The 13,798-nt window shown below is 33.8% G+C and overlaps 1 protein-coding gene across 2 annotated transcripts; it reads right to left on the bottom strand.

Annotated features, from left to right (window-relative positions):
- Window positions 1-87: 87 nt before the first annotated feature.
- On the bottom strand, window positions 88-12,204 carry LOC116775040 (transient receptor potential cation channel subfamily V member 4). Of its 2 annotated transcripts, XM_032667831.2 has the most exons (24): window positions 12,056-12,204; window positions 11,220-11,374; window positions 10,907-11,047; window positions 10,757-10,838; window positions 10,432-10,527; window positions 10,132-10,349; window positions 9,818-10,043; window positions 9,586-9,701; window positions 9,244-9,492; window positions 8,719-8,870; window positions 8,290-8,420; window positions 7,971-8,056; window positions 6,992-7,153; window positions 6,084-6,272; window positions 5,780-5,895; window positions 5,246-5,364; window positions 4,818-5,063; window positions 4,588-4,733; window positions 4,145-4,277; window positions 3,566-3,662; window positions 1,318-1,401; window positions 756-871; window positions 450-549; window positions 88-264 (listed from the first exon to the last, which is right to left on the bottom strand). In XM_032667831.2, the coding sequence occupies exons 1-24, from the start codon at window positions 12,186-12,188 to the stop codon at window positions 117-119; spliced, it is 3,441 nt and encodes a 1,146-aa protein (XP_032523722.2). In that variant the 5' UTR covers window positions 12,189-12,204; the 3' UTR covers window positions 88-116. The 2 variants fall into 2 exon arrangements, with proteins under 2 accessions (XP_032523722.2, XP_061380497.1); XM_061524513.1 differs by lacking the exons at window positions 88-264; window positions 450-549 and adding an exon at window positions 989-1,069 and having other exon boundaries at window positions 784-871.
- Window positions 12,205-13,798: the final 1,594 nt, after the last annotated feature.

The following is a 13,798-nucleotide window of genomic DNA, read 5'->3' as shown; positions in this document are numbered from 1 at the left end:
TTGGATAAAAGTACTTCATATGGAAAAAAAAAATGTTTAACGTCCCATACTTTAAACATAACTAAAAAATCTTGAAAAAACAAATTGTGAACACTTGCGTAGTTCTAAATATTTCTCTAATACTTCCGGGGGCTACCCTCAGATGATGAATTAGTGTTGTTAGATACAGAACTACTTGATGATCTTATGAGTTGCGAGAGCCTCGAAAGTGGTGCGGTCGCCCAGGGTTCGAGGGGGCTGCCAGTTTCTGGTATCGGAGACACCCTACAATATTGTTAACATAGATATATTTCTTTGATTCTCTACTGGGATGGTTATCATCGATGCATCATAAACAAATAATATTTCCAACATCAATATGTGATTTTTGTAAGAATAATTCAGGTTTGTCCACTTATAATAAAAGCCACTATTAAATGTTTTTTTTTAATTTATGGATTATAAATTACCTGTTACGCCTAGCTTTGGCGGTTTTAGGTCGTGTTTTCGTAGTGACTTTGACTTTCCGAACGGGCGCCGGTCCTTCCACTTCAGCTCCGTTTCCAGATTCTAAAACGTATACGATCGGTATCTTATTTAATTAAAAATATCTAAAGTCTAGGAATTCAAATTCAGCGGCTTCATGATATATTTTTTGAAAGAAACTACACGGATAAATATTTTTGTTTATACGGAACTGAAATATTTTTTTTATGATCCTGAAAGCAATATTAAACGGCTGGACTGTTTAAATATATAAAAATAAGGTTTTTTACCTTTAATAAACATTAAATGTTCGTTTTGCGCCGTTGGTGATATTAATGCAGTAGCCTGTTGAATGCATAGTGGTCTGACAGCTCGTAGACTGTCGTCCTGTCTGCCTCTTATTGTTCTAAAATGTTCAATATCTATTTGTTACAAATATACATCTTTTAAATTCAAGACTTTTACAATGTTGCAATATGGACATTACTTTGCATTAGAAAATACAAAATTTTAGTATACCAACTTAAAAATATTTTTAAATAGTAGTATTTAAATTCATTCTTCAGAGTGTGGCATCTTGCACGTAATTGAACTCAGGTCATTTCTGAAAAGTTCAATACTGATAGTCGGTTGTTAGAGACATAGGCTTTATTATTATGAAATTTAAAACTTACGAAACTAGTATTATTCGGATAAACTACGCGTGATTTATTTTTGTAAAGAACTACATACTCCCGACGTTTCGGTTACTTTGCAGCAACCGTGATCACGGGCAGACGAGATGTGTGAAAAATACTAGTTTCATTTAAATGAATAAAACTCGCGAAAATCTTAGATCTCATTAATACTTACGAGTTATTTCCTGAACTAGCTTGATCTTCTAAGGGTGCGTCGCTCTCTACAGCGCTACTCTCCGATGCAACCAAGTACATAGATCTGTCAGTATAAAAAAAATGTAAATTTCTTCTGATCGATTTATCACGAAAGTTCTTAGATTGAGGGATATAGAGGAGAGTAAGTCACTAAGCTATCCACGGACGACAATTTTTATTGTTTCAAGAGGATCTCTTATTCACAACAAGTAGAGTTCCTACTGGCTTTAATGAGTACACCATTTGGAACATGTTGAGAAATAAAGCCAATGAACGTAAAAATCTTCAAGAGTACCCTTTTTTGCACAAGATACAAGTTTCGTTGGCTTATATACAGGAGGAGCTAATTGATGTCATATATTGCAGTGTATTTTGGCCACGTAGTTTTTTAATACTCCCCATATCTTTTCAATTAAGTTCAATTCTGGATGTTAAGGAGGTAATCTTAAAACTTCACAACTTTTTGATCTGCCCAAGTCATCTATGGCAAAACTTTTAAATCTGTCTTTTTTCTTCAATATCAAATCATATAGGTACCTACTTAGTTCTATGTTTTTCATTGATTCACCAAAAGGAATGTTGTTCTCACTCAGCCATTCTTGCATAATGTTTTTAAATTTAGGTTATTTTACTTTACGACATAATACGAAACGTTGTTCATAACTATGAGAGCATTTTCTGAGACATTTGACAGAAGTTGGTTCGAAAGCCACTTTTTATAGCTTTCGAAATTCATATAGTCATGATAGTCACCGCTTGTGGAGTTTGCTTTATATATCAAGCAGGCGCTGTGGATAATCCCTCGACATCCACCGGCATGAACTGTGATGACCCGCATTCTTTGATATTTTTTTCTGAACACGCGATTCATCGTTTTCGCTTTTCCAGCATGTATTCTGCACATGTGTAGTGTGGAGATAGGTTTCTTCGGTATAAATAATATATGGGCCTTGTTTGCGATATTTTTCTAATTGTGTTAAGTATTTAACATTTAACGCAACATTTGAGATAACAAAAGCGGCCGCGGAACACGAAAAATTTCGTACAAAACTTGTGCAAAGAAATCATTTTGCTTTAACAATACGGCTAGTTAATCGCACGTGTTCTTTTCTTTAACAAAACTTTTCGTTCATCGAGTAAAGTAAGTAGGTATTTATCTAACTTCGACCACACTCTTTCGTATAATCTTTGTAGTCATAATTTTTTCTTTTCTGCTAGTTAAGCAATAAAGTAACGTAATTTGAAGAACGGTGCGTGCTCTCACGTTCAAGCCTCCCCGGTGAATGAATAATCAACAACCTATTCGGGTGTGTTGCTTCTGTGCACTGATTTTTTATTTTGTCGCCTGTACTCCGTAATAAGACAATGGTGGGGCGTTCAGTTTTAGATTAGACGATCGATACCTTCCTTTAGGAAAATTTGTTATGTAATTTATAAATTACCTACTAGCGACCCGCCCCGGCTCCGCACGGGTATAAAATTTAAATCATATGCTGTAAAGGGCGATATAGATAGGTATTAAATCAACAAAATGGATAAGGTTTTTAACTGGATAAGGATTAACGCTGTAGGTTAAAATCGCTTCGAAAATTAACCATTATTTGTCAAAAAATGTATGTGTTATATCCATAAGAGATAGACACACTCGCATACCATCGCGAGGTTTTCTGTAGAGCTTTGAATGTGTATAATACTTAGTGCATTATTTTGATAAATCTCGTAGGGTTCAGTCTACGTTTGCAATGTAAGCGAGGATATTATTATATATATATATATATATATATATATATATATAAACCTTTTTCTTCAATCACCCTATCCGTTTAAGAAAACCGCATCAAAATCCGATGCGTAGTTTTAAAGATTTAAGCAAAGGGACAGAGAAAGGGAATTAATTAAAGATTTAAGCATAGGAAACATTTTGTATACTATGTAGTGTTGATGTATGTAAAAAATGTCTAGAATGACACATAAAAAATTTGTCTTACGCTACCGAGAAACATATAAATTGATACTCTTATAGAAAATCTAGATGTGTAAAAGATTAAAAAATATAAGTTGCTAGCCGTTACGAGGATTGCAAACTATTTGGAACGATTTAAATTTTAAACCATATTCAATTATCCACATAAATCTTAAGTCTTCAAGGATTTTTCAACGAGCTCGTAAAAAATCATACGATTAAAATCACTTGCTTTTCTTATTATTTGTAAGAAAACTTGTGTTACCTCGCAGGAACGTAGAGGTGAGGTGGGGGAGGGGGCGCGCGTCGGGAAGCAGATCGTGCACGGCGAGCGCGCGCCGCACGACCCAGTATGACGCACTCTGATATAGGACAAATACAATTACAGATATGCCTTTAAAGTGAAAAATATGCGAGCATCCTTGAGTACATAATATTTTTTTTTATCTAACATCTGGATCTTAGCGAGTAGAAAAAATCACCCATTTATTATTATAATAGTGTTATTAATTAGATTTAATATATTACAGCACGATATGTGAAATGACTGTTCATTCTTTTTACAAACATCAGAGTTGGTTCCTTAAATCGTTCCTATAATACTTTAATGGTCAGAAAAAGTTTAAGAACATAAACCTTAACTGTGAAAGGACTACATAAGAGGATACATCTTGTCTTTAAAACTTAATGCCTTTTCCTTATTCTTTTCATTTTATGTAATGTTTATATCCAAAAGTTTGGTTACTTATCTGTATTTGTTTTTACCGTAACAAGATTATCGATTTGACAGGGATGATCATTGTTATAAGTGTTTACTATCGGATGTATCAAATGGGATATTAACCTGGGACAGGGTCGCTGTCTGTATGTTCGTGTCTCTCTCTGCGCCAGCCTGCGTCCCGCGGAGTCTCTGCTGTCACACCGAACAGACCAGAAACAGCGCCGGCTACCACACGACGGGCAGACCTTGCAGCCGTCTTAAATGATTATATATATATATATATATATATGATAAACGAGCTTGAAGAACGTTTGTGGTTTTAAATCAAAAAATTCTTGGGCACCTATTTTAGTAACTTAAAAGAAATAAAGATTTATTTGGAGACTAACAAATAAAAAAGGCTAAATATAATAACGTCTATTAAACATATGGTAGGTATACTAAACTTAACAAAAGTACTTATTTCAGAAGATGCATGTAAATATGCCACCTTTTCGTCCGTTGGCACTAAAAATTGGACCTTGCCTTTTCATTTCTTTCGATAATATTAGGATAAAAATACTTACAGAGATGTTAATGTCTATCTCTGGTACGTCGGTGAGGTTGGCCGCTTTCTCTGCGAGGGCCTTTATGTCAATATTATCTAGACCAAGTTGTTCCGCCTTTATGATATCCCTGAGATAATCTTTGAACACTATTTCGTTGGGTGTAGCTTAATTTTAAATATAAATAATATTGTATTAGTTAAAATAATACCATAATACATAGTTATAGGACCTTTTTATAATAAACTTACCGGGATTGTTTATAGTTTGATTCTTTAGCAAATCCTGTGTTGACATATTTATGCCCAAAACGTCCATATTCTTAGTTAATGCAGTTGGCACGCTCTGATCACTTCCTGTACTTAGAACGTCCAATCCCGCTTTATTTGGTAGATTTACAAGTGGTACTTTGGGAGCGGTTGCTATATTCTGTGCTGTCACAGGCGTCTTGCCATTGACGAGCAAATCGGGCGTTATCTGTTTATGCAGTTCTGATCCTTTGGGTGTAATTATATTATAAACATTACAATAAACAAAAAATACGCTTAAGCAAATAAAACGCAGCGTGAACAGAATTTAATTTACACAATATCCGCGGCGTAAGGAATATTTTCTTTACTTAGAGTTATATGCAATCTCTGATATTGGAATAAATGTCTATTAATTAGTGGTAAATTACCGGTGTTGGTGAGGTCTAGATCTTGTGTGTACGCCATCACGTTAAGAGCTGATGACAACGCTGGTCCAACTCCACTTCCTGGAATTTCTGAAGTCACTAACTCCGGGGGAGGCACACATCTAGGCATAAAATTAGATTATCACTAGTTTACTCGCGACTCCGTCACCGTGGACATCAGAATTGTCTTTGCCGTTACGGCCACTGAACACGAATTGCACGTCATAGTTTTACCCGTATCGTTTCAGCATTCACGATAGATATAAAAAGTAGCCTGTCCTTCTAAAGGGTTCCATCTATCTCTATGCCAAATTTCATCAAAATCAGTTCACTGGTTTAGGCGTGAAAAGGCAAACAGACAGACACAGTTAGTTTCGTATTTATAATGTTAGGGATGGACATAGACATCTTAAATAGAATTACACGTTTTTCTTAATGGTAGGTTATTTATAGGCAGTTGTTGCTATTTTAATAGATCATATAATTTCATAAAATTTTATCATATCTCAAACGGATAGTTTAAAGTTATGTACTTACTTTAAGGGTGCTTTGGTTGGAGTAGATATTGAGACTCTCCCCCACATGAGTCTTCTCAATTCTTCTCCACTAATGCCGCGGCGCCGCAGCTCTGCTATGGTAACTTTACCCACACGCTAAAAAAATACTTTATTTAACATCAAATTTGACTGTAATTTTTTATATTGGACTTTGTGTTATAGATTAATACAGTTTTAATTAAATTTAAGTGATTTAATACTACAAAATTTAATTGTAGTTTGAAACTTTTAACATTTTAATTCAATAAAATATTTAAGTATGTAATCGAGGCTTAATAACCTACCTTCCAATTAGACAGCGCGCCCTTCCTTTGCTTGGCGCGAGTTTTGGCCTTGCTCTTAATTACCATAACACCTCGTTGCTCATAACGAGGGTCGTCTGAGGGTCCCAGACCTATTGAATACTCCTGAAGGTAACGATGAGCATCTTCCTGGGATACTGAACGCTCCAGAGACACAACAATCTTCGCCCACTAGAATAGATACTAATGGCTTAGTTTATTGTAAGTAATTTCGCGTTATCGATAATGATACAAGACTTTGATTAATGTAGTATATTTGTAAATATCGCAATAAACGAATGTGTAATTTTAATTAGTGTTCATCATCATCATCATCATCATCAGCCTATCGGAAAGACCACTGCTGAGCATAAGCCTCTTCTCGCATGGTGAAGGTTTGAGCATTAATCGCCACGCTTGCTCAAGACGGGTTGGCGATTTCAAACTTATAATTTGAAATTATAAGTCCAGGTTTCCTCACGATGTTTTTCTTCACCGTCCGTCAGTGGTGTCTAAATACTCTTAGAAAGTACATATGACTCGGAACAGATCACATTGGTACTTGCCAGGTTTCGAACCCGCGCCCTCACGCATGAGAGGCGGTCCTTTAACCTCCAGGCCACCACGACTTCGAATTAGTGTTATTGTAAGTAAATCTTTAATAATGTTTATATGTAATTAACTCGTGAGCTGTTTCAAAAGTATTGTTAAATGTAATGGAAGATGGTGGAGCAAACTATTATTATTATTATTACTAAAACTAATATTATAGTGTAGGTATAATTATTTGTCTTAAACATGCCGTCATTTTGACCGTTCTCGATACAATCCTAATTGTATTCTATTTCGTGTTTAATTTTAGTTCGTACATGAAATTTTCTTCGTATTTTTATCTACCTCTCTTCCCTTACCTGTTTTACCCATTCCTTCTCTGATTGCTCTATAACGTGTGCGTATGTGTTACCCATCATGGCTATCAGCATGTTCAGTAGCAGAATGGGGACGAACACCATGAAAACAGTGAACACTGTCTTCGACAAATTAGGATACATCGTCAGACCGAGATCTGTGTACTGAGAATATATATATATAATTTTAATATCAAAGGGGGTAAACGAGCAGACGGCCTACTTGATGGGCTGTAGTCACCGTCGCTCGTGAACATCCGCAACGTAAGGGATGGTTCGGTCGCGTTGCCGACATTGATTGTCGAATAGGGAGAGGAAAGGGTGGGAAAAGGGCAACGGCAATTCTTGAATACTCAAGAAATAAACCTTAGGTTCTTAGGTTGTACATACATCACAGCTGAATTATATTGTATTTTTTATATATAATGTAAACCACAAGTCTTTCTCAGTCTTTGTTTATGAGTGAAAAACTAAAAACAGTGCGTATATATTGTGACTATATTGACTTGTGGTTAATTCACTTTAGATTTAAACATCGGAACCCTCTTTGTATTATTTAATGTTAAACAGACAAAAGCATAAAAAAACAATATATATTTTTTTAAAACAGGAGCACAAAACAATGACATAAAGACAGACAGACAAACAATCCATACACATCTTACCAAATCTCTATTTACCAATTTGCTTACGGCCTGCCAAAAAAAAATTGTATAGTGTCAGAAATTTCAGACAAATTTTAAATCAATTCATGATTTTAATAAGTTTAATATCGATGTATGTCTGTCTGCCCATAAAAATGACAAAACTCAATATGGTCTCAAAGTTGTTTGTATTATTGTGACCAAAAAAATATATTTGCTATACTGAATAGACTAGCTAAATAATCTTGTTAGACAAAATACACCGAAGCATTACATAAATATAAGAATAAAATCATTTAAAGAATTCTTCCAAACTATAATCAATGTATTATACTTACACTGTAGTCGCCTAACGTGATTTGAAAAAGCGCCATCCAGGTGCTGGGATAGCTGGAGTACAGAGTTGAATGTACGTTCGGAAACCCTGAAAATATATTTGATAGAAACAGTCCAATATTTTTTCTCAAATTAATAGTCTGCGTTGATAACGAATATTCTTGCTACTAAAATAGAAAAGTATAAACAATTTATCTGTTTAAGCTAAGTTAAAAAAAATGGGAATTTAATGTGTGCATTTTAATGACATTATAAAACAGATGCAATTCTGGTATAAAAAACATCAAATATATTAGATTTCTAATTAAATCTGTCAAATACCTTTATACAGGAAGTAAAAAGATTGCGAGAATCCGAACAATACTATGCAGTAGATAATGCCGAATGTGAACATGTCCCCAGTGATCATGCTGTATATCATTGTAACAAACGGGCCAGTCAACTTCACGGCTCTGGAAAGAGATATATGAAATGGGAATTATTTTAAACTATTAATCAATAATATTTGATACGTATACTATTCTAACAAATTTGTAGAATTTTTGTAGCGAATACTCTAGAATTCACAACATTGTGCGGCAACGCCATCTCGTGACTATTTTAGAACATTCCTTTTGTTCATGTTTGTAAACAAATAGAAATATAAAACGAGAATTAATAGTAATCTGATTGTTATTATATTAAATACAATGTTTATTTTGCTAAATGCTAATCAAAAACTAGCTCGTAAAAATATTTTTATCATATCACCCTGCAAAAAACATCATAAGGAACCAAGAACCGGGTAGTACGAATATTAGTATTGCTTCTTCCAAAGTAGTTCTTTGGCTTATTCTTGCTGGAATACACGCCAGTAACAATATGTTTGAAGCTAGGAATATAAATTTGGCTGGTTCATGGATCTGAAATGAAGAAAAAGAAACAAAATTTTATTGTATCATAAGTTTGTATGTAATCCTATATCTATATGTAATTGTATAAGTTCAAAAATTTGTTTTCTTGAATGTGCTAAAGTCATTAAGTAATATTTTTACTGACAATTGTTTTGTTTTCAATAACCAATTTAAACAGAAAGGTTTTAAGTAAGTCACACTACGGCATACATAAAAAACGTGGTCAAACAAATTCTTTTTCAGATTTTCCGTTAACTAAGTTCGTAGTCTAAGTTACAGTTCTAATTGGTATGATAACATTACTCCTATAATTTATCTTGAACCAAAAGCGCATACGGAAGCTGATAAGCCATAATATGAATGTATTCCTTTCTTCACTTACTAGTTGCTTGAAGTACGCAACAACACCTTGGTTTTTGATCTCATCGCCTTGCTGCAGAATAATGTAGCAAAGAGTGCTTATGATAGTCCCTAGTTCGCAAGCCAATCTTATCCCGGACCTTGCATCATTGACCTCTAAACCCCAGTCGGGGTCTACATCCGCTTCCAGACTGCTGTGACGTAGATACACAGATATGGACAGCAAGATCAGATGTAGCATGAGGATTAATAGACGCTTTAAAAATTTTGTCTGCAAGGAAATTTTATTTATATTTATTTATATAATTTTGTCCAAGACAAAAGGTGAAACGGATTTGTAGGTCCCATTACGTCTCTTTCTTACTCTGGCAAATGTTTTCCATTTCTCTTCTAAGAGCCTTTGTATGATTCCCCCGTCCAACATATTAAGATGCTCTTGTTTAGTGCCATTCAGAATTATAAATAATGCGGAATTCCAATCTGGAAATATTACAATATTATTAAATTATACAAAAAAAAGTTTCACATCGTTTAATTATATAAAAAAGGGTAATATTGTTCATTATATTATTATAAAAAAAGTCTCTTATCCATACTTGTACGTCCATCAGGTAGCAAAGTGTCTAAGGCATTCAATGGATATGCAGAACAGGTGATGTTGGAATATCTCCAAAATTCCCTGGATGAAAGCTCCAACATTTCCCTGAACACCGAGGCTCGGCCCAATTGGCAGGCAAGGGTGAGCGGTGTGAACCCAGCCTTATTTAGTCTGCCGTTACTGGCTGGTACCTTTGGATGACGAAGGGCATAACCGAACATATCCTAAAAACATTGTTTATGATTTTTAGGACCCTCTCATTAAACGTATGCTAATGTTTTTATGTCCAGTAAATGTCCCAGTTATTATTACCAATTTATCACAAACTACAACCATATGCAGGATCATATTTCCAAATGAATCCTGGGCGTCTGGATCAGCTCCAGAGTCCAGAAGGAGGTTATATACGGCCTCGTTAGCGCAACAAGCAGCCCACGCTAGTGGGTACTCCCCTAAATACGCCAAACCTTCGTAATTTGTCTGACGAGCTGGTGGATTTTTTTGTTGGTCTCTCGGGAGAAAGAAACTACCTGAAACAAATAATATTAGTATACAAGAAAGATTTATAAATTGTTTATTTTTTTATTAATTCATTGTAAATTTCCTTTTTACCGATAGCTTTCTGACTGACATCCGCGCCAGCTTCGACCAAGTCTTGGACTAATTCATTATTACTATAGGCGATGGCCAAATGTAACGAACTAGCACCTGTCAAAGAAATAAATTTGATCTAAGTAAAGACTGTAGTTCAATTAAGTATGACTTAAAAAAAATAAGGCATTGTCGGTCTGTTACTTTCCTTAACCCTTAAAAGTATTAAATATGAAAGTAACGATTTAAAATGATCAAACCTACGCGTGATATATATTCTGTTACATTATTATCAAACCTTATCCTTCTTGCAATCAGATAAAAAACATATTCAGAAACAGCTCACCCAAATATTCTTCACCTTCGACGACATCCAGGGACAATTTCGGAAAACATTTGACCAAAGTTCTCGCCAATCTTGTGTGGATCTGTGAGAGATTGTTTATTTATACCTCTCCTTTTGTTAATTATTATTTATCTTAACCTAAGGATATACCTTGGTGTCGCATATAATGAGAACATGAAGAAGTGACTCCCCCAGTGCTCCGCGGTAACTCATCTGCCAGCAGGCTGTGTGATCTTCCCATTTCGCTAGAGGATCGTGAGGTGAGAGAGACGCTTCTATTGGGAGAACAACCTGAAGGTGCAAAACTTGAGTCATTATGTACAAGAACACATTAAATTTCTTTAGAATATCGTCGAGTAATGTCGACAATAGGCCTACAATTTTGATATGATAAAAAAATAAGCATTGTTACAAATGGGCCGTGTTACAATCTGCTCTTACGTTCATCTTCATCATACTGTACCTGTTCCTGGTCTCGAAACTTCCATCGGAGGTATTCAGCTCTGTTGATGACCCGGCCCCGTCCACCAGCGTACATATATGCCGAGAACTCCTCTCTAATGAGGCGCTCGGCGGCTACCACGCCGCCCTTAGTATAGGTTTCTAATAGTAAACCTCCTATGGACATACGTTACAATATTTTAATCATTAATTCTATTAAGAAAAATAAACAATGACATTTATTTATTTATTTAAATAGGAAGCCAACGTTGTATACAATTTTAGATCTTAGTCTTAATTAATACTAAATAATATGATTTGTTACATGTGTTAATTGCACACCCCACTTATAGGCTAACTCGACATTTATGTACCTGATATGTAACGAAATAACATTCTTTGCGTGTTCACTCTCAAACAAAAAATAATAATAATAATAATCTTAAACAATAGCAAATGTAAAACATTTAAATATAATAACTGATAAAAAATGAGGTATAAATACAATAATAACTGGTACAAATAAAGTAAAACAATTACAAGCACTGACTTAAGGAAAAACTAACGAAAAACAAAAAAAAAAAGTGTGATCACAAATCATAATCAAAACGCAATAATAATACTGGGCTGATAATAGAATAGTTATAAAAAATTATGATAATACTAAGCCCAAAAACCAAAACAGTCTTGTGCAGTGTATTCCACAAAGACCATAAGGTCTAATCATTCCACTGTAATTATGAATGATTATCAAAATAACTCATTGTTAAATGCATTTAGTTAAAATTGATTCTTAACTTAATCAATAAGATGTCTCACTCTCAAGTAATTATATTGATAAAGACAATGAAACAATACCTTTTTTATAATCAGCGAGCTTATATAAGACAGTGTGATCTTCGCTGCTGGGCTGGGATATGACACGGTCGAGAACCGAGCCAACCGCTGGGACACTCGTTGCTGAACACAGCTTACTTAACGGTACACCCATATTCTATACTCAAAGAAGTTTTAATTTTATTAATCATAGTAAATTACATTTATTACACTACCTGGATTAGTTTAGATGTTGTCTAATTACGTCTGTGAGTCCTCGCATTAACAAATGCTGTCAATTAATTTTGGGATACCTTATGTATAAAAAAGGGTAGTATGTTTTTATCTTCGTATAAAAAATATATGTGGTCGAATTTAGAAACCTCCTTTTTGAAGTCGGTTAAAAATAATATAAAGCACGTATTGGTCGACGTTTTTCGTTATTGTAAAGGACATAGCATTCTGATTTACCTACAATCTGAATTATATGCTATTATGAATTTAATTTAGCAATGATCTTATACTTATTTTTATATATAACTTACTTCCAATTAAAATACTCGTATATGTATAATTAAACTCTGTGTAAGTCGGTCTTGTACGTATGTTATAGTGTTTTTTGGGTTAATATATATATATATATATATATATATATATATATATATATATTTAACGTAAATATTCTCATTCAAGATAGAGTCGTCAATGAAACAGCTAGTTTTTAAAGGTTCAATCATAAATTGTAGACGCTAAGATTATAATACAAATAATTATAAATCCGTTTTCTTATGACTTATTAATTTGTTTTCCTTGAAATTTGCATAAATTTGTTCAGATTGAATACACATAAATAGATTTTATAATAAAAACAGATGTAATGTCCAATATATATATATTTTTTTTATGATCAAAAAACACTTAGTGTTTCAGTGTAGGAATGAAATACATTAAAATAACTCACCTTCGACTTTTACTGTCGCAATTATTCACAACCAAACCATCTCGTATTTAAGTATTAATAAAGTAATTGATGTGATAATTCCGTAGCACTCATTATAGGCAATAAACAAAAATAACTTCCAGATGTCGCACGGCAGATATTTATCTCTTGTTTGGCATTATTTGGTTTTTGTTTAACATTAATAAGATGTAACTTAGATTTTACGTATAACACGTCTGTTTACTGGGACTGGTTAAGTTTACTTAGGCATAAATATTTCAGTTACCATGGCAACCGCTTTCGTTACTATTAGATCTGCGCTGCAATTATGTTTTACGTAATGCCTTATAAAATTATTATTCTATTAAATAAAAGGTCTTACTTTATATTATATTTTGGTTAACATAAAGAAAACCAAGAAATTCGTAATATTTTTAAATATGTAAACAAGTTTAATGAAAGTTATTAAATATATCTGTACTTAAGGCTAAATATTTAATAATTGAAATGAAAAATTAAATACTTTTTGACTTCACGTCTGCTTGTAATTGTCGCGTAAGGTACTTCGACTTATAATGAACTTTTAGAGACAGGTATATAGTTACCAACTTAAAATTCATTTACGCCAAAACTACTATACCTACTTACCACTATCCAGTTTTGTTAATCACACTAAAAGTTAACTCTCCGTATGTGGTGTGGTCATGCTCTTGGAGTGACGGTACTAAGAACCGTAGTCTTGGCTAAAACACTTGTAGAAGCAATTGCAGACGCCCATAATACTTTTGAGATGCACCCCTAATACATCAACAATTTATCAAAATTTAAGTTTTACTTTATTCAAC

Source organism: Danaus plexippus, chromosome 25 (genome assembly GCF_018135715.1).
Source record: "Danaus plexippus chromosome 25, MEX_DaPlex, whole genome shotgun sequence".
NCBI lineage: Eukaryota > Metazoa > Arthropoda > Insecta > Lepidoptera > Nymphalidae > Danaus > Danaus plexippus.
Note: the sequence above shows the minus strand (reverse complement) of the source record. Positions and strands in the feature narration are given on the sequence as shown.